At 44.1% G+C, this 19,880-nt stretch overlaps 1 protein-coding gene across 1 annotated transcript; it reads left to right on the top strand.

The window, feature by feature from the left end:
• The first annotated feature begins 3,564 nt into the window (after positions 1-3,564).
• On the top strand, positions 3,565-19,656 carry LOC115162825 (remodeling and spacing factor 1). The gene is made up of 18 exons (XM_029714244.1): positions 3,565-4,127; positions 5,254-5,345; positions 5,617-5,709; positions 8,577-8,782; positions 9,701-9,896; positions 9,979-9,985; positions 10,017-11,553; positions 11,836-11,959; positions 12,113-12,319; positions 12,550-12,654; positions 12,737-12,816; positions 12,927-12,975; positions 13,072-13,178; positions 16,215-16,282; positions 16,792-16,963; positions 17,119-17,339; positions 17,459-17,629; positions 18,054-19,656. The coding sequence occupies exons 1-18, from the start codon at positions 3,974-3,976 to the stop codon at positions 18,530-18,532; spliced, it is 4,068 nt and encodes a 1,355-aa protein (XP_029570104.1). The 5' UTR covers positions 3,565-3,973; the 3' UTR covers positions 18,533-19,656.
• The last annotated feature ends 224 nt before the right edge of the window (positions 19,657-19,880 follow it).

Below are 19,880 nucleotides of genomic sequence, written 5' to 3'. Positions count from 1 at the left end.
AAGATCGACAGGGGTGTCCTGTACAGATAAGCAATGCCAGTGGAACTTGGGGACGCAGCGGAATTTAGCTCCAAAAAGGTTGAACGAGATCTGTTGAGTTCTCTAACAGCACCCCGGCCACTTCTCCAGCTCTACCTGCAACCCCTGCATACCACTCCCACAATGCACTTAAGCGTTTGGATGGGGCCAATGTTCCAGAGCCTTCTGCACAAGTGCAAAGCTAAACCAAACAGTCATCAAGATCCATCAGCAGCCACACAGCTACAGCAGTCTCATAGTGAACACAGCATCAACATGCAGTTTTATGACTTTTATGTTAAGCTGGAGGAGTGTAAATGTGCCTGCTTGGAGATTTCACTAAAGCATAGAGTGCCTCCTATGCATGGTATGATGCACTTAAACTTCAGATCACTGCTAGCTCAGCAAAGAAGGTTCCTGTGCGCACCTCAACAAATCCTGACCACTTTGTGCAGGAGTATCTCTTCCACAGGTTCCATGGAAACTCAGCATCCACATACGGCAAGGAAAATGAGCAGGTGGCCAACACATGGATGGAGAGCTGTGGGTTTAATCTGGAGAGCAGAGGCACAGCAGTGAGTGTCAAGGAGCCATGGCTTTCTGCAAGCCCAGATGGAGTGTTAAACTCTCAAGAACTTCTAGAAATCAATGTCCTGTTCTGAGTAAGAAGTGTGAGTCTCTTGCTCACTGATGTGAAGCTGGTGGATGGGGTTCCTCAGCTGCAACCTAATGGAGCCTGTGGGTACTACATGCATGTGTAAATGGGCATGTTCTGCACAGGACTGGAGAGATGTACTGCACAGGACTGGAGAACTGCTGTCTGAGCTCCATCTGAGCTGGTTGTTATTGATGTGCCTTTTGATGTGAAGTTCTGTGCTGATGTTATCACTAAACTTAAGGCATTGTATTTCCTACATATGCTGCCAAGGATAGTATATGAGTTCCAGATAGGCAGACTAACTCTGTGCTCCAAATATGTTAATCTATGTGGTATCTAGGCTCGGAGCCTAATACTTTGTGTTTTTAAATAGTTCTTATATTTTGTGCCATGTAAAGCTCTGTCAGCTCTACTGTATCTAAGCTTAACTCTTGGTTGTTTTTTTTGTCTTGCACAGTTCTCTTCATATGCACATTGACCTGATTTATATTTGCATAATTCTTCTTGGTGTTTTTTTATGTCTTGCCTTGTACAGCTCTCTTCATACATGTTTATCTAATGTCTAAGGAGAACACCTTATGATTTATGACTATTTTAATCGTACGGTGTATAACTCTTTTTTCATATGGCACTTCGTGAACTTATCTAAGCATACCGTAACTCATCTTGCACTTAGCAAATTACGGAGTTAATAAAAACATTATGAAATTTCACTTTGACATTTTCTTTGATACTTACCATTTTGAAAAGAGGGATGAGGAGGCATGTCTAAAGTATTCAAAAGTGTTTTCAGTTTGATTCTGGGTTTGGTTTTCAAGGGTACAAATGAAGAAAAATTGTGTCACTTGACAAACATTTGTCTTCCCTCTTGGTCTGTTAGTGACATTTGTGTTGAAGAGAATGTATCTGAAATAGATTTTAAAAGGCATTATAGCAGCACCTAGTGGATGCCTGTAATTACTAGGAACAGGCAAAGTTACAGTACATTTCAAATATAGGAACAAATAATTCAGATAAAACAAATGTGTATGTATACACACACACACACACACACACACACACACACACACACACACACACACAATGTCAGGTGGATGAAATGATAGTGTTTAAAGTTACATTTCAGATGTATGAACATTCTCACTGCTCACTCTGCATCCTCATGGATGATCTCAGCCTGCATGTTAACAAGTGCTGCACAGATTCTAAGGACTTTGTGCATTTTGTGTGTCAGGTTGATGTGAACAGTCTGGGAGAGGATTTGAACACCTTGAGTCTGATAACTCTCAACATGTATATGCACATTAGCTATCCTTCTTGTGCTTGCGACATCCTCGTCAGAAAGCTGGCCTCCTTTCTGGGTGAAGGCTGGTATGGCAAGGTTTTACCTTCCTCTCATACAGCAGATCTCGGATGGTGAAGCCCGTCAGCCATAACTTCATCGCCAGGCCTAAGGTATTCCAGGAAGCCAGTTTTGGGTGATGAACTTGTCACTGCATCTGCCTCTATATGCAGGAGAAATTAACATAATGAGTCCACATGGAGCAATGGCAACCAAATACTTGAGAGTATTGCTGGAATAATAGTGGCTGTATGACTTCCATCTGGAATCGAGATTGTGTCCTTTCTGAAGAACGGTCTCAGAGCAGTGGATGACACAAGTGCTGTTGGATAACTTCTCTTTGAAGCACTGAGGCAGCGTCTTCTGGATTGTCTAACCTCAGCTGCCATGGAATGTAGATCCTCATGAGCTCCTCCATTGTGTTAATCCAGTAGGAAAGGATTCTGCTCACTACTCCCTGGGACACAGCAAAGTGTTCAGCAAGATCACCGTGGAGTAGATTCAGCTTCATCAAGGGTATAAGTATTTGATCAGTGATATGCATTTTGAGGTTAGCCGTGTAGAATTTCTGCAGAAATGCTACATGGTCAAAGAAAACACTAAGAGGAAGGCCAGTATACAACACTGAGCTAGTGTCATTCTTCAGGATGGCGTGGGTCAATGACTCTGCACCACCACATTGGGTTTGTTTGTGGCAGGTGGGGTTGTTGACTGGTTCTCTTGACACGTAGCTGTGATCAGTCAGTGCTGGAACCTCCCATTGAGTATCAGCATCTTTATGCTGCGGTTCCATTGGCACACTCAGATCAGACTCTGCATCACCACAATTGTCTTCATCTGTCAAACAAACATGAGGGAGACCCGAGTTTAACAAAATAAAATACACAGACATGGTTAGGTTAAAATAAAGAAAACAATTTGAACGTTTAATAATTTAGCTAGCTAGACATTTCATGAGCATCACCAGTGGCATGCCAGCAATGATGGGAATAATTATTGCATTGGTGAGACATTGTTAGTTATCCAACAATCAGATGGGCTGCCCCCAAGCTAAGTAAGTAAGCTAGGCAACAGTTAGCTAGTTACAGTATATTAGGACTTAGGAATGGCTACCTACTTACTACTAACATAGTTAGCTAAGCTAGCTAACGTCTGCCTGATTCAGGATACCCTGTCTGTGACGACAGCTAGCGAGTAACGTTAGGAGCTAGCTAACAGCTACTGTACCTGTATGTGTTGGTGTACAGATGAGATGTCGCCTTCTGATCTGTACTGGAGGATCATAAGCCCAGCCACTTCTCAGTGAAAGGATGCTCTTCAGTCGGCCTCTTGTCCACGAAGTGATAGGAACACACATTGGGTCGGTTTGGAGGTTTATTTTTTCTTAAAACATTTTTGGGGGAGGTTTCTTCAAGTTCAAAGCTCTGAGCCAAATCCGAATAGACTCCCCGCCCTTAGGAGGCGGGTGCAAATCAAAAGACGCCTCACATCTGCACTACCTTCTAAAAAAAGTTAAATGAACAGCTTCCGTTTCTGCCAGTTATTGTGGCATCCCCTTACCGAACATAAAATGCCTGTTTTTCGTTAGTCCATATTTGGGAAGTTGTAAGAAGCGATAGTGAGATATGTAACTAGCTAGCTAAGAACTGTTGTCCGGAAGTCACCCACACAAAAACCGTAAACAGACCCCGCCCATATTTCCGTTGGAAATAAGGTGAATAGACTGACCTCTACATGATATTCATACTCCAACTAGCAAAGTAAATGTTTAGTAATCGTATGGGCCTAGATAATAAACCACAATAACATTCTTGATGTCTGAAACTGGGGGGAATACCTGGTCACAGAGCCCCCTCCTTCGTCTACCCATGATACGATACTTGGCGCGTTGAATTCTGGGCTCTTTTCTGTCCTCCCAACTCCGTTCATTCTCATCATTCTCCCCGGCTGGAAAAATGGCTGCTTCAGCGGCAGCGCAGGGCTCAAACCCCGGTCTCTGCCCCAGTTTCGCAGTGGTCTGCTCGTTCCTGGAGCGCTACGGACAAGCCCTGGACCTACCCGAACTCACCTTTCCGCAGATGGAGAGGTATCTCCGGGACACATCGACAGGTGAGAAGGGAGAGGAAGAGGGTCTCAGCAGCATCATCATCACTGACTTTCTAGCTAGCTGGGTGGTCAGGGGGGAGCCAGTACAGTTAGCTGGCTTAGGGGAGTGACATGTGCCTGGGTATAACTGGCTAATGTTACTGATTGATATAGCTAGATGTATCGTTACTTAGCTATTTGTTAAGAAACTAGCCAGCCATTCCTGCTTGAATTACCAAACTAGCTAGTTAGCTACATTCATTTCGTTAGCTAGCGAACGTTAGCAATCAGGTGTACTTTTCCATCATGCTTGCCTGCCCATACTAGTTCACGAAAAGTATACAACTCAGCCCCAGGTGTGTATGAGTAAATACTATTTGAATACAATCGATCTCGTATTGTGGCGAATCGTGTCGTAAACAGTTGTCAAAATAGTCCGATAAAAACACCACTTGGCAGACTGTCAATTTCGCGCAGGCGCAATGTGTAGTCGAGCTAGCCAACTTCATGCTAAACCAAGCTAACGTTAGTCAACACATCAGTGGCTATTAATTCATTCAAATAATATACCACTGATTTCAAATTACTCAGACTTTACATTTATCACAGTTTATAGTTATTTAAATCCTCTTTTGAGACAATGTTAGCTACTGGGGCTTTCTTGTCACGATTTAGCTAGCTTGTTATCTGGCTAGCTGTGTGTGGCGTACCTAGGCTAGTATGTACTAACGTTGCAGTATCTGTAGGAAATATGTTGTTACAAGTTAGCCAGTTAGTTAACTGTCTGTAGACTGCCGTGATAACGTCGTTTGCTATTTCCACATTTCCTCCATTGTTCACCAAACACATCGTCGTGTTTTTTTATTAATGCAAAAAATGACAATTGACGATGAATCACAGTTGATCTTACCTCCATGTCTGCCACTGTTAGCTGGATAATTCTAAGAAAGTGTGAATCAATGTGAATTGCACAGACAGAATACCAGAAGGAGAATGCTGATTTTATTTTTTTATTTTTATTCCACTGCACAATGGGGGTTGTAATAAGTGTTTAGTGTTATACTAGCTGGTGTTAATGACAGTGTACTTAGTTTTATAACAAACTAATGTATTAACTCATATTATTTCTCTCTGTGTGTATCTCTCTCAGTTCCCAAGCCACTAGTGGAGCTGCACGTCAAGCTGTTGAGGAAGCTTGGCAAGTCTGTGTCTGCAGACAAGTGGGAGAGGTACCTGGCTAAGGTAAGGTGTGCTTGGTCTTCCCTGTGGCTCAGTTGGTAGAGCATGGTGTTTGCAACGCCAGCATGGTGTGTGCAACGCCAGGGTTGTGGGTTCGATTCCCACGGGGGGCCAGTACAAAAAAAAATGCATGAAATGAAATGTATCAAATGTATGTATTCACTACTGTAAGTAGCTCTGGATAAGAGCGTCTGCTAAATGACTAAAATGGTTTTTTTTTAAATGGTGTGTGCTTGGTGTGTACACCTGTAATGACTGTATATTTGTCATCCAGGTATGCCAGGACATCAACAGTAGCTGGGCCTGGGAGCTGGAACACAAGGGCTACCAGGATATGAGCATGGAGTGCAAAACCAGCATCCTCAAAGTAAGACACACACCACCTTGTGCAGACTATCACACTAATATACCAGAGTACCTCTTTACCTCCTCTGTGATATCTACTGTTATGTATGAACAGTATATTGATCATATACGGTGCCTTCAGAAAGTATTCACACCCCTTGACTTTTTACATGTTGTTGTGTTACAGCCTGAATTTAAAATGTAAGATTTTGTGTCACTGATGTACACAATACCCTATAATGTCAAAGTGGAATAATCTTTTTAGAAATGTTTACAAATTAATAAAACATTTCAAGCTTAAATATCTTGAGTCAATAAGTATTCAACCCCTTTGTTAACAAGTCAGATAAGTTGCATGGACTAACTCTGTGTGTAATAATAGTCATTCAAAAATCATGTTAAACACTATCTCATCTCTGAACCCCACAAATAAAATGATCTGTAACGTCCCTCAGTCGAGCAGTGAATTTCAAACGATGAGTGAAATTCAACGATGAAAACTGCAAAGAAGGGCACCTATTGGTAGATGGATCGATCCTCTTTTTTATTTATTTTTTAAAGCAGACACTGAATATCCATTTGAGCATGGTGAAGCTATTAATTACAATTTGGATGGTGTATCAATACACCCAGTTACTACAAAAATACAGGTGTTCTTCCTAACTCAGTTGACGGAGAGTAAGGAAATCGCTCAGGGATTTCACCATGAGGCCAATTATGATTTTTAAACCAGTTACAGAGATAGCTGTGATAGGAGAAAGCTGAGGATAGATCAACAACATTGTAGTTACTCCACAGTACAAACCTAAATGACATAGTGAAAAGGATGCCTGTACAGAATAAAATATTCCAAAACATGCATCCTGTTTGCAATAAGGCACTAAAGTGATACTGAAAAAAATAACTTAACTTTTTGTCCGGAATACAAAGCACTATGTTTTGGGCAAATCCAACACATCACTGTGTACCACTCTTCATATTTCCAACCATGGTGGTGGCTGCATCATATTATGGGTATGCTTGTCATCGGCAAGGACTAGGATAAAAAGAAGGATAAAAAGAAAAGGAATAGAGCTAAGCATAGGCAAAGTCCTAGAGGAAAGCTTGGTTCAGTCTGCATTCCAACAGACACTGGGAGACAAATCCACCTTTCAGCAGGACAATAAACTAAAACACAAGGCCAATTATACACTGGAGTTACTTTTTATTTATTTTTATTTAACCTTTATTTAACTAGGCAAGTCAGTTAAGAACAAATTCTTATTTACAATGACGGCCTACCAAAAGGCCTCCTGCGGGGACGGGGGCCAGGGATTAAAAAAATAAATGCAATATAAATATAGGACAAAACACACATCACAACAAGAGAGACACAACACTACATAATGAGAGACCTAAGACAACAACATAACAAGGCAGCAACACATGACAACACAGCATGGTAGTAACACAACATGGTAGCAACACAACATGGTAGCAGCACAAAATCATGGTACAAACATTATTATTAAGTCAAGAGCACAAAGTTCAAGAAGGTAGAGACAACAATACATCATACCACGCAGCCACAACTGTAAGTAAGAGTGTCCATGATTGAGTCTTTGAATGAAGAGATAAAACTGTCCAGTTTGAGTGTTTATTGCTGCTCGTTCCAGTCGCTAGCTGCGGCGAACTGAAAAGAGGAGCGACCCAGGGATGTGTGTGCTTTGGGGACCTTTAACAGAATGTGACTGGCAGAACGGGTGTTGTATGTGGAGAATGAGGGCTGCAGTAGATATCTCAGATAGGGGGGAGTGAGGCCTAAGAGGGTTTAATAAATAAGCATCAACCAGTGGGTCTTGCGACGGGTATACAGAGATTACCAGTTTACAGAGGAGTATAGAGTGCTGTGATGTGTCCTATAAGGAGCATTGGTGGCAAATCTGATGGCCGAATGGTAAAGAACATCTAGCCGCTCGAGAGCACCCTTACCTGCTGATCAATAAATTATGTCTCCGTAATCTAGCATGGGTAGGATGGTCATCTGAATCAGGGTTAGTTTGGCAGCTGGGGTGAAAGATTAGCGATTACAATAGAGGAAACCAAGTCTAGATTTAACTTTAGCCTGCAGTTTTGATATGTGCTGAGAGAAGGACAGTGTACCGTCTAGTCATACTCCCAAGTACTTGTATGTTGTGACTACCTAAAGCTCTAAACCCTCAGAGGTAGTAATAACACCTGTGGGAAGAGGGGCAGTCTTCTTACCAAACCACATTACCTTTGTTTTGGAGGTGTTCAGAACAAGATTAAGGGTAGAGAATGCTTGTTGGACACTAAGAAAGCAGGGGAAAGGGGCAGGGGGAGAAGCATCGGGGATAGTCGCATTAGAAGGGGTGGGAGATGAGAAAATGTTGGACGGGCAAGGAGGCATGGCTGAGTCAAATACTTACCAAGACGACATTGAATGTTCCTGAGTGGCCTAGTTACAGTTTTGACTTAAATTGTCTTAAACATATATGACAAGACTTGAAAATGGCTGTCTAGCAATGATCACCAACCAAATTGACAGGGCTTGAAGGGCTTTAAAAATAGTAAAGGGCAAATATTGTACAATCAAAGTTTGCAAAGCTCTTAGAGACTTACCCAGAAAGACCCACAGCTGTAATCGCTGCCCAAGGTGATTCTAACATGTAATTATTTTCCATTAATCATTTTTTTCACTTTGAAATTAGAGTATTTTGTGTAGATCGTTGACAATAAATTCCATTTAGATTCATTTTAATCCCACTTTGTAACAAGAAAATGTGGAAAAAGTAAAGGGGTGTGAATACTTTCTGAAGGCACTGTACGGTTTTCTTCTCTTTCTGTCTGACCCTAACCCCCCCGTCTCTCTCTAACCCCCGACCCCAGTACCTGTGTGAGATCCAGTTTGATGACAACCTGAAGTTCAAGACGTTGGTGAACGAGGAGGAGGCGGAGGCGATGAGGCTGCAGCCGTTGGGCAGAGACAGACAGGGCCTGATGTACTGGCTGCAGACTGACGCTCAACACAACATCCGACTGTACACAGAGGAACAGGATGACTGGGACGGATCCACCTGGAGATGTATCGTCAGGTAATGATGCATGGATGGATGGATAGATAGGTGAGATATATTTCTTGTAACCCTAGTCGGAGCATCTGAGAAGAGAGAAAGGGTGTATGTACAGTGCTGTGAAAGTATTTGCCCCCTACTTTTGCATATTGTTGATACTGAATGATATTAGGTCTTCAACCTAAACTTAATAATGGATAAAGGGAACCTGAGTGAACAAATAACACAACAATTACATACTTATTTCATTTATTTCATAAACAAAGTTATGCAACACCCAATGCCCACGTGTGAAAAAGTAATTTTCCCCTTACACTCAATAACTGGATGGCCTGACATTCTGTAGAATTCTCTGATAATAGAAGGAACCATGAATTCTCTGTATCAGAGAATTCTACAGGAGAATGTCAGGCCATCCGTCTGTGAGCTGAAGCTGAATCGCAGCTGGGTCATGCAGCAAGACAATGATCCAAAACACACAATCAAGTCTACATGAAAATGGTTAAAAAGCAACACATTCAAAGTCCAGATCTAATCCCAATTGAGATGTTGTGGCAGGACTTGAAACGAGCAGTTCATGCTTCAAAACCCACAAATGTCGCTGAGTTAAAGCAGTTCTGCATGCAAGAGTGGGCCAAAATTCCTCCACAGCGATGTGAGAGACTGATCAACAACTACAGGAAGCATTTGGTTGCAGTCATTACAGCTAAAGGTGGCACAACCAGTTATTGAGTGCAACTACTTTGTTAATTAAATAAATAAAATAAGTATACATTTTTGGGGTTATTAGTAAACTCAGGTTTCCTTTATCTAATATCAGGTTTTGGTTGAAGATCTGATAACATTCGGTATCAAAAATATGCAAAAATAGAGAATATCAGAAAGGGGCAAATGCTTTTTTATGGCACTGTATGTTCAGAATGTTCTGTTTGTCCTCAGAACCCGGAATGACTTAGCCGATGCTTTGGACCTCCTGAAGACCCAGCTAGATCCAGAACACAAGGAGAAAGAGGAGGGAGAGATGGACAAAGAGATGGACAGAGAGAAGGGAGGGTCTAACTGTGCCACACCTGTGGAGAAGGAGAGAAGAGGCAAGGAGGAGGGTAAGGGTTCTGTTGTTACTTGTAATATGATGGTGTAGTTAGTAGTAATATGATCATGTGGTCACTACTGCTCTATTATAATTGTGTTATAATGAATGAATGTTGGAACCATAGCTGCAATGTAACATGTCAACATGTGTGATGATTTTAAGGCGAAGCTGGAGGAGAGGTAAAGGTGGAGGAAGAGGAGGAGGCAAGACAGGTGAGAAAGGCTGAGGAAGACAAGAAGAAGAGTAAAGAGAGAGAGAAGAAGAACGAGGAAGAGGAGGAAAAGCGAGAGAAGAGTAGATCATCTTCCTACCCAGAGTCCACTAGTGCGGACGTCAACATGGCGTCTTTAGCAGAGAAGGAAAACCCAACCAAGCTTGAACCGGTAGTCTCAGTGAAGGAGGAAAACATTGCAGTTGAGATGAAGGAAGAAAAGGAGAAGAAAAAACAAGGTGCGAAAGAAGAGGGAGAGAAACAGAGCGGGAGGAAGGAGGAGAGGTCAGAAGTGATTGACAACAGAGTGAGCACCATCACTGCGCTGGTCAAAGAGGAACCCCAAACGCTTAGCAACTCCCCTAGCAACGCTGTCTCCGTCGTCATTGTCCCCATCTCGGCAACGATGAAACAGGAAGTTCCTCCTGTGAAGGAGGAAGCGGAGAGGGCGCTGAGGACCGATCAGCAGGCCAAGATACCACTGAAGAAGAGAGAGCTCTTTGGCGCCAACCGTCACCATAGCAACACACATCACAACAACAACAATGACATGCACAGCAACCATCACAACAACAGCCATAGCAGCAGTACTAGCAGTAGCATCATCGTCCGTAACCCTTCAGTAACACATACCAAGGAGGAGCAGCTGGGGAGGCAGTCAACTCCCGATGGGGGCCTGGCAGTCCCACTGTCAGAGGAGCTGACCAATGGGGGGGCTCCTCTAAACGGGCTTGGAGGGCTCATAGGGGGTATAGGTCATGTGGGGGTCATCTGCAGGCCGGCGTCGCAGCAACAAGATGGCGGATCGCTCTGTACGGAGAGAACCAGACCAGGGTCAGAGGAGGGGAAGGAGAGGCCCAGGGCTCCAGACAAGGAGAGGAGCAGGCAGTCAGTCCTGGTGAGGAAGAGTCCTGGCAGGAGAGAGACTGGAGCCCCAACACCCCTGGAGCCTAGAGGACAGGAGAGACAGGCAGGAGGAGAGGAGAGGGAAGGAGAGAGAGATAGGAACGAGCAAGGAGAGAGATCGAGGGAGAGGTTAGGAGAGGATGGAAGAGAGAAAGCGAGGGAGAATTTAGATGGAGACCAGTCTAGAGAGAGGGATGACAACCCAAAAGAGAAAAAGACCAACCTCCATGTGGAGAAAAGCGAGGGATGCCATGGAACAGAGGACGAGGAGAAGAAGAAGAAGAGTACCTCAGGAGAGAAGGAGCAGGAGTCAGAGAGCAGCCAGACTGTAGGACAGAAGGTTCAGGAGGACCAGGGAGAGGCCCTCAACACAGACACACCAGCCCATGCCGGGGTGAAAGGTGCTGGGCATGGAGCAACAGACCGGCCGGGTCCCCTGGAAGCTTCCTCTGAGCTTCAGAAAGAAGGGATCAGGCTGAAGATAAAGATCCCTCCCAACCAGAGGAGAGAGAACGTGAGAGAGCAGAAGGGGGAGGAGCAGGGAGATGGGAGGTCTCTGCGGAGATCAGCTCGGATCTGCAGGTAAGGTCTATGATAGAATCGCTTCCCATTTCTTTCATCACAATAACTGAGGTGACAATTTATCATGTAGAGCTGAATAATAGATACAATATTCTGCTGTAATATCATGCACTCACTCATCCCCGTCGTGCCGGCTGGCTCATATGGCAGCAACAAAGGCTCTCCACTTCTTCTGACTGTCTTTGGCCATCTTCTCCAACTGTGCCCCAGCTCCGCTGGTATTGTTGGAGCTGTCTCCATTGTGCTGTAATTTGATATTTTACTGATCAACCCTACCTACAGACCCAGCCCAAACAAGGTGGAGAGGCAAGACGCACCCCCAGGGGTGAGGGAGGAAGAAGAGGAGAAGACTGTTCAATGGCAAAAGAAGAGAGAAAACCCTGAGGGACAAAGCAGGACTGTAAAGGTAACTACTTTGTTTTAAAAGTTAATTTACTCATAAGTGATCTAGGAATAAGGCTTTGTATGAATGTCAAAATGATCATAGCCAAGAAAATGTAGGTTATCAATGTGATTGATTGTAACCATGTGTTTATGTGTTTTATGTGTGTGTCTACAGAGCAGACGAAGACAACGAGGTGCCCGCTGGTCAAATACTCGAGCGAAGAGATGCAAACCGAATGAGGGAGGAGAGGAGGAGAGGGGGAGGGAGGAGGGGAGAGGGGGTAGGGGAAGTGGTTGTGACTCAGATGACTCTAGCCAATCAGAGGAGACGCCTAATGAAGATCCCTGCAGCCACTGTGGACTCCCCAACCACCCCGAACTGGTGAGAAGTCTGTGTGTTTGGAGTAGATTGTGTTTTTTGTACCTTTACATCTCGGCATCCGTATGACTTATGAAATATTGTGCTTTACTGTGAAGCCAGAAACGGTGTGTTTAAACTGTTTCCCTTCTGCAGATCACTATCTATTCTTGATTTCATGAGTTTATTTACACCAAGCACCTGAATGTGCGCACACTCCGTTTGAAACCAACCTGTGTGTTTCTCTGCTGCAGATCCTGCTGTGTGATTCATGTGATAGTGGTTACCACACCGCCTGTCTCAGACCCCCTCTCATGGTCATACCTGAGGGAGAATGGTTCTGCCCGCCCTGCCAACACGTAAGTGAGAGCGAGAGAGAGCGTGTGTGTGTGTGTGTGCGCGCATGCATGCATGTATTAACACTGTCCCTGGTCTCTGTAGAAGCTGCTGTGTGACAGACTAGAGGAGCAGCTGCAGAATTTGGATTGCGCTATGAAGAAAAGAGACAGAGCTGAGAGGAGGTCACACACATACACACACTCAATCTCACACGTCACACACACGGTCTCACTCAAACACTGTCACACACACACTGAAATGGTTGTGTAATTCCTGTGTTTTTTCTCTGTAGGAGGGAGCGTCTGGTGTATGTGGGAATCAGTGTGGAGAACATCATTCCTGTAAGTACACACACAATTAGGCAAATTTAGTCTAGAAGGCCAAATGTGCATAACATAAATTATCATAATCTGAATTTGTGTGTGTTGTGATTCTAGCAGGAAGGGGAGGAAGAAGAGGAGAAACAGGCGAAAAAGAAAGATGCAAAAAATACCAAAAATCTGGGAAGGAGGTCTACCAGAACCAGGAAGTGTATCAGCTACAGGTAGGTTGTGTGTGTGTGTGTGTGTGTGTGTGTGAGAGAGAGAGTGAGAAGTGACGGCACAGCTCAAACAAAATAGGTAAGTCTCATGTTGACAATCCCATCTCATAGTGTGCGTGTGTGCCAGGGTTTTGGCCAAGGAAAAATAAATAAATTAAAGCCACAAAATAAAATTGTTGCCTGGAGAAATTGACCAGGAGAAAAAAACATCCCATTGATGGAAATACCAGTCGATGGAAATGCATTTGACCGTCATGCTTATCGGTCTATAGATTAATTGGCTAAATTTAGTGGAATTAAATTGGGGCGTGTGTATTTGTTAGTCATCACACATCTTATTTATCACATGCACACAGCCTACAGAGCCTATTATGAGCAGAATATAACTCGTCAAACTCGTTGCTGGAGTGAAACATTTCATTGCGCGACAATTCTAAATGCAATTGGGTGATAAACAGTTTTGATGGTCATGATTATAGAGCTATAATTCTTTCTTCTTCTCAACTGATAATTGAAGCTCGCCTCCCATTCGCCATTCCATTGCATAGGCAATGGTAGGCAGGCTATCAGCGCGGCACCCACTAATTTGCAATGTGAGCTGGAGGCAGTATGCATCTTTGAAAACATACTAAATTGTTAGAAACCTATGTGTTTTACTTCATATTATGAGGCATGTCTTACCTTGCTTCAAAGTAGCCTCGGCTAAATCCCACCATGGAAACGTGGAAGGAATTATTTTATAAAGACTTCCTCATATGCCATTGAAACCAGCATTTCTCTTTTGTTCTATTGGTTTTTAGTGACCCGTCCTAGTTGCATCTTTAGATTCCCCTTCATTCTAAGTTTCTAACAGAGATTTTTATCTCTGTCACATATGGAACCACTCGCATCAGGTGCGTTGTATAGAATTGCATTTTGGCAAATGTTTGAACATGTTTTATTGGCTGCTTCATTGAGCACCGTTGGTAGACAACTTCATGGGTTACGCAACCAAATGCATATGGGTCTGGTAAATTTCTCAAATGGCCGGTAAATTAAAATCTTCCCTGTCACGTCCCAATGACAGTATAAATGAATGGTAAAAGTCAATCACATGACACTATTCATTCCTATTTGAAGACTATAGCGCACTGAAGCCAAATGAAGTGGGTTAAAATGGCGTCTCATGGAGACATAACATGCGCTGTTTGAGGTCTTCACTGAGCCACCTGTACCCGAATACCTGAGACCCGATCCGGGACCTGAGCGGGTCCAGATACAGAATTCTAAATAATGTCACGGGTCTGGGTTAGACCTGATATAATTGTCTCAGGTATGTGTAACTTGAACTGACTCTTCCTGAAGGGCCCTGTACATATCTGAACACAACTGCTGCAGTAGAGAGAGAAAATGTATAATTTATATTGCTGCTCTTGGTTTTCACAAGAGTGGAGCATGGCGTATGTAGCTTGTTGATGGTCAACATAAGTCATCAAAGCAGCTATAGGCTAGTCATAGAGCCTCGCTCTGTGTGTGGCAAAAGTTAGGAAATATCTCTTTTTTTTTTTTTGAACCTTATTTTAACTAGGCAAGTCCGTTAAGAACAAATTCTTATTTGACAATAATGGCCAAACCTTCCCCTAACCCAGACGACGCTGGGCCAATTGTGCACCGCCCTATGGGACTCCAGATCACAGCCGGTTGTGATACAGCCCAGGATCAAACCAGGGTCTGTAGTGACGCCTCTAGCACTGAGATGCAGTGCCTTAGACCGCTGCGCCACTCGGGATATGGAATTAAAATGTTGAAGGATAGGCTACCAAGACCAAGAGGTAGGCTGCTACTTAATATTCTGAATGGAATTGTTGTTATTTGTAGGATGAGAGCACATGCACTGCAGCCTCAGTTAGCCTAGCTAGCTAACGTTAGCTAGCTTAACTAGCTTCTTACGGGTTTGATGCAGTCAAGACAGGTACTAGGTAATCGTATTTGATGATAAATAACCTAGCTATGGCAGCTATATATGGGAAAGGTAAAGGGGTTACCTATTCAGTTACACAACTGAATGCATTCAACCAAAATGTGTCTTCTGCATTTCACCCAACCCCTCTGAATCAGAGAGTCATCAGCCTTAATCATCGTCATCGGCGCCCGGGGAACAGTTGCTGTTGCTGGTTAACTGCCTTGCTCAAGGGCAGAATGGAAGATTTTTCCACTTTGCCCACTCGGGGATTTGAACTATCGAGCTTTCGGTTACTGGCCCAACGCTCTTAACCACTAGGCTACTTGCCGCCCATAGTCTACTATAGCGCGAGTCAGCTTGGTTGGTTGCTCTTTCCCTCCCTTCTCCCTGTGTCACTCACACAGTATTGCCTCTCCCGCGTCTGCTAGTGCGGCACCTTTTTCCGTCCTCTCAAGCTTTATCAGCTCGGTGTTAATAAAGTCGCTTAAAAAAATTACTTTTCTGCTGCTTCCCTCACTCTGATCAGACCGGGTCTGGATCTAACCAGGTCTATACGGAACGGGTCTAGTTGTCCTCGGGTCTGTACAGAATGGGTTTTTATATTTAAAAAAATCTATTTATGCATATCGGGTTCGGGTGGGAAAGCCCCAGGTCCATTTCGGAATGGGTCCAACATTTTGGACCCGTCAAGAAATCTAGTTTGAGTTACTCCAGGAAGTGATGTTGCAGGCTAGCTCAGTGCTGCTCCTTCTCATTGAGTAACTCAAGTTGAAGGCCGACCAGGGTACTGCAGGCTGCAATTAGTAACTAAATTATTCTTCTAACTTCTTCTATGCACGATTTTAAAACATCTGGTGTATTAGAAGCAATTATTGGAACCATGATTGTCTTCCAAAAAAAGTGTGTATGAAGATTGCCATTTTTCCATTCACTATTATGGGGATCCTGTTTTCTACTAACAATTCGTGCAGTACCGCGGTCAGCCTTGAATTCCTCCGGCTTCAATGAGAAGTCGTTCTCCCCTGCGTTGTCCGGCTCCACATTTTCCTAACGTAAACCCTGGTGTGTGTGTGTGTGTGTGTGTGTGTGTGTTCCAGGTTTGATGACTTTGATGACGCCATTGATGAAGCGATAGAGGAAGACGTCAGAGATGCGGATGGAGGAGGTGAGAAATAGAGGAGAGAGAGAAAGGAAATGAGTGTGTACACTGAAGACTGAATGGCTCTCAAATGGCACCCTATTCCCTATATCAGGGATTATCCACTAGATTCAGCCAAGGGACGATATTTTTATTTATTTATTTCTTGAGCGGATGGTCGGGAGGACATCATTTCAAACCTTGCTTGCATTTGTATACATTCATGTGTCTCTATTATGCGTGGGAATAGATTATTTTTTTGGGCAAAGGAAACTTGGGGCGACAAATAAAATCACCTGTGGGCCAAATCCGGCCCGCGGGATGCCAGTTGGGTAACCCTGCCCTATATAGTTGCATTACTTTTGACCAGAGCTCTAAGGGTCCTGGTCAATAGTAGTGCACTATGTAGGGAATATGGTGTCATTTCGGATGCATCCAATATGAGGAACAAGATGCAAACAAAAGGGTTTAGATGACAGAATAGTGGCCTGCCTGTGTTCCTGTTGTTCTGTGTAACCCTGTGGTCCTGTGTGTAGGAGTGAGGCGGGATAAGGACATGGCCACCATATCGGAGGAGGGGAAGGAGAAACGAGGACCAACCACAGCTCAGGCCCTTCCCACCAGGAGCAGGAAGAGGCGGAGACTTAACGACCTGGAGAGCGACAGCACGGCTGCAGAGAGTGAGGAGGAGTTTCAGCTCAGCGCCAGGTGCGTTCGTCCCTGACTGGCCTTAAGTCAGTCCTAGTAATTCTGTGGATATATGTGTGTATGTGGGTGCTACGCATTGGAGCTACCCCCCCCATATTGTAAAGTAATTTTTTGTTTGAGCACTATAAATGCAAACTTTAAACTTGTGTCTGTAGTACGGAGGAGGAGTTTGTAGCGTCAGGTGATGAGGAAGCAGCCAGTGATGTGGACAGCTTTGCCAGTGACCCGGGCTTCGTAAGCCAGTCTACACGGGCACAGAGATGGGCACCTAAACAGAGAACCACCAGGACCTCAGCAAAGTGCAAGAAACGCCCTCGCAGACGGAGGAGAGGATGGGGGGAGGAGGAGAGTGAAGATGAGGAGGAAGAGGAGATAGGTGAGTAAGGCTTGGAATATGAGTTGGGAAAAGATGACAAACAGAAATCCAGGTTTGGTGCTGGAGGTTAAAGAACATGTTCAGTTGAAAGTCAAATAAAACTCTGTCTCTTTCTGTAGAGACCAGTGATTTGAGTGACAGCGATGAGGACAGGAAGAGGTGTGGTTTAAGGCGGGGCCGGAAACGGGAGGTGAACTACCGCGAGACGTCGGAATCCGAGGGTTCCCAGGCAACCACTAACAAGGACAAGGCCAAATTCGGCCGTCGTCTCTCCAGCTCAAACAGCGATGGTCAGTTACTATGGTTACCATCCCTGCCCCAAATTAGGGAGGTCCATGTGGAACTTGACAGACTGTCATTTAGTGAATGTAAACAATTCATAACCAACCCGCATTCAGACACTAGCGGCAAAAAAACGCTTCTGCAAGTGAAAGATTGCCGATAATGTTCCACCCCTCCCCCTCCTAAATTTAAACCAATCTAAACCGACCACTGTCCCTAAACCAACATTTTCTGGTTGGCTGGATGAAGCGGAAAACACACGTCACCAGATGCAGAGAAAATAGAGCAGTTTTAAATTTTTCACCACTTCCGCGGCAACTTTGGCCATCGATTCCATTGCACCGGGCAAAGAAACGTTTTTGCCCCTAGTGTCTGAATGCGGGGTTAACTCCTGCTGATGTCTGAATCCGCCGCTCGCTCACTCTATTTCAGAATCCTCCCATTCGAGAGAGTCTGAGGAGGAAGAAAAGAGGGGAAAGAGGTGGAGAGAAGAGGTGGAGGAGACTAGAACAAGGGGAAAGAAGAGGGGAGGAGAGAAGATGGGCAGAGGGAAGCGGAGAGAGGTGTTGATAGAACAGCGGAGGAAACATCTAGCTCTGCTGAAGAAATGCAGACCCTCCACTGAGGATGATAATGGGGAATCGGAGTCGTCATCCGAGGAAGATCGTCCTATCTGCAAACGACTTAACCGCATCGACTCTGATGAAGAGGGAAAAAATAAGGAGGAGGATGAAGAGGAGAAGAAGCTGAGAAAGACATTGTCAAAAGACAAGGAATCAAACAGCCCTAACAGACAGCAGGCCTCTAGAGGCTCAATGAAGCCTGGGGCTGAGAGCGCAGCCTTCCCCAGGGACAGAGCAGCCAGAGCTGGACAGAACAGCCCCCCACCTCCTGACCAGTCAGACGCGTAATGACATACAGACTATTATTTAGAGTTATTTTTATTTTTTTTACTTTCTTGCCTTTCACCAATGACCTTTCTCATTACCTCATCATCATCCCTCCTTCCGTTTCTCCTTCCCCTCCTCCCTAAACAGGATGAGTAACTACTGGACCAAATGCACTAGCACCATCCAACACACAGACACACAACACAATACACAGCCAGAGGGTGAAGGATTGTCCTGACCTCCACCAGACAGACACCCGCCTTAGCTGTTTTGGACTGTACATAGATACTCTCTCTGTCTGGCTGCTGATCCTGTAAAATGCTAGAATGTTCCCTTCTCTCTTCTGTCTCCTTGTAAAATAGTGTTCTATATTCCATGAAGGAGAGAGCGAATGGACTGGAGCGTTTAATTATCCCAAAACAAAGAGTTGGATGTTTTAAAACAATGGAAGAGCTGCTCCTGTTGTTCTGCTGTGAACCAGGAAGATAACGACTAGAAAGAGATTCATACAGGCTGATTCATCTCAAATGGCACTTTGCAGATTTGACCAGTTACAACTACAGTTCTGGATACAGTTGTAGTTATAGCTACAGTACACTGGGGGCTGGCAGATGGACACTGGCAAACCTAGCTATGTTCAGTAAATCAATTCACTGTTGGTTGTTATGTGTTAGTTGAAGTGTACCTCCTCTCACTCAGTGAGGACTGAATAATTTATCCACAATAGTCTACAACTCTTCAGTCCAGTCTATACATTCTACATCCTACTACTATTTGAGAAGATGGGGTCATACTCATTAGTCAGAAAAAGGACTGAAACAGGGAGGGACTACCTGAACTTGCTAAATGTTTTGCTGCTGTGTGCCCTAATGAATATGGCCCCAGGTGTGAATACTGTATCTGGCCCTCAGTCCACTGTCTGTTTTTATCATTAAAGTTCTATCTGATCCGCTTGTAGATTCTATCATTCTAGCTCACTGTTATGTTTGTTTGTTTCTCCCCCCAATAAAATCTTTTGAGATGTTCAGTCTGAAAAAAAAATCACCCTGTTTTTCATCCAGTGTATGTACAGTATGTTTATAGTTGGTGCTGTAACATAGGTGTTTTATAAGTTATTAAAAACCAATATTCAAGCATCTCACAGATGCACTTTGTCTGCTTTTGAAATCTTTTACTATACAAAGATTGACTACACATTGGACCCACGCAATGGGATGACATGTTCATCGACCGACACAATTGGTGTGTTTTTGTTTGCTGTTATACCAATATAACCACAATCATTGAGTACTTCCTACAGCAGGGTGCCATGACTGGCGGTCCACGGGCCAAACGGTGACTTAATTTGGCCCGCCAATCAGCTCCAAGT

The sequence above is a fragment of the Salmo trutta genome, chromosome 26 (assembly GCF_901001165.1).
Source record: "Salmo trutta chromosome 26, fSalTru1.1, whole genome shotgun sequence".
Taxonomy (NCBI): Eukaryota; Metazoa; Chordata; class Actinopteri; order Salmoniformes; family Salmonidae; genus Salmo; species Salmo trutta.
This window is presented reverse-complemented; position numbering and strand designations above follow the sequence as displayed.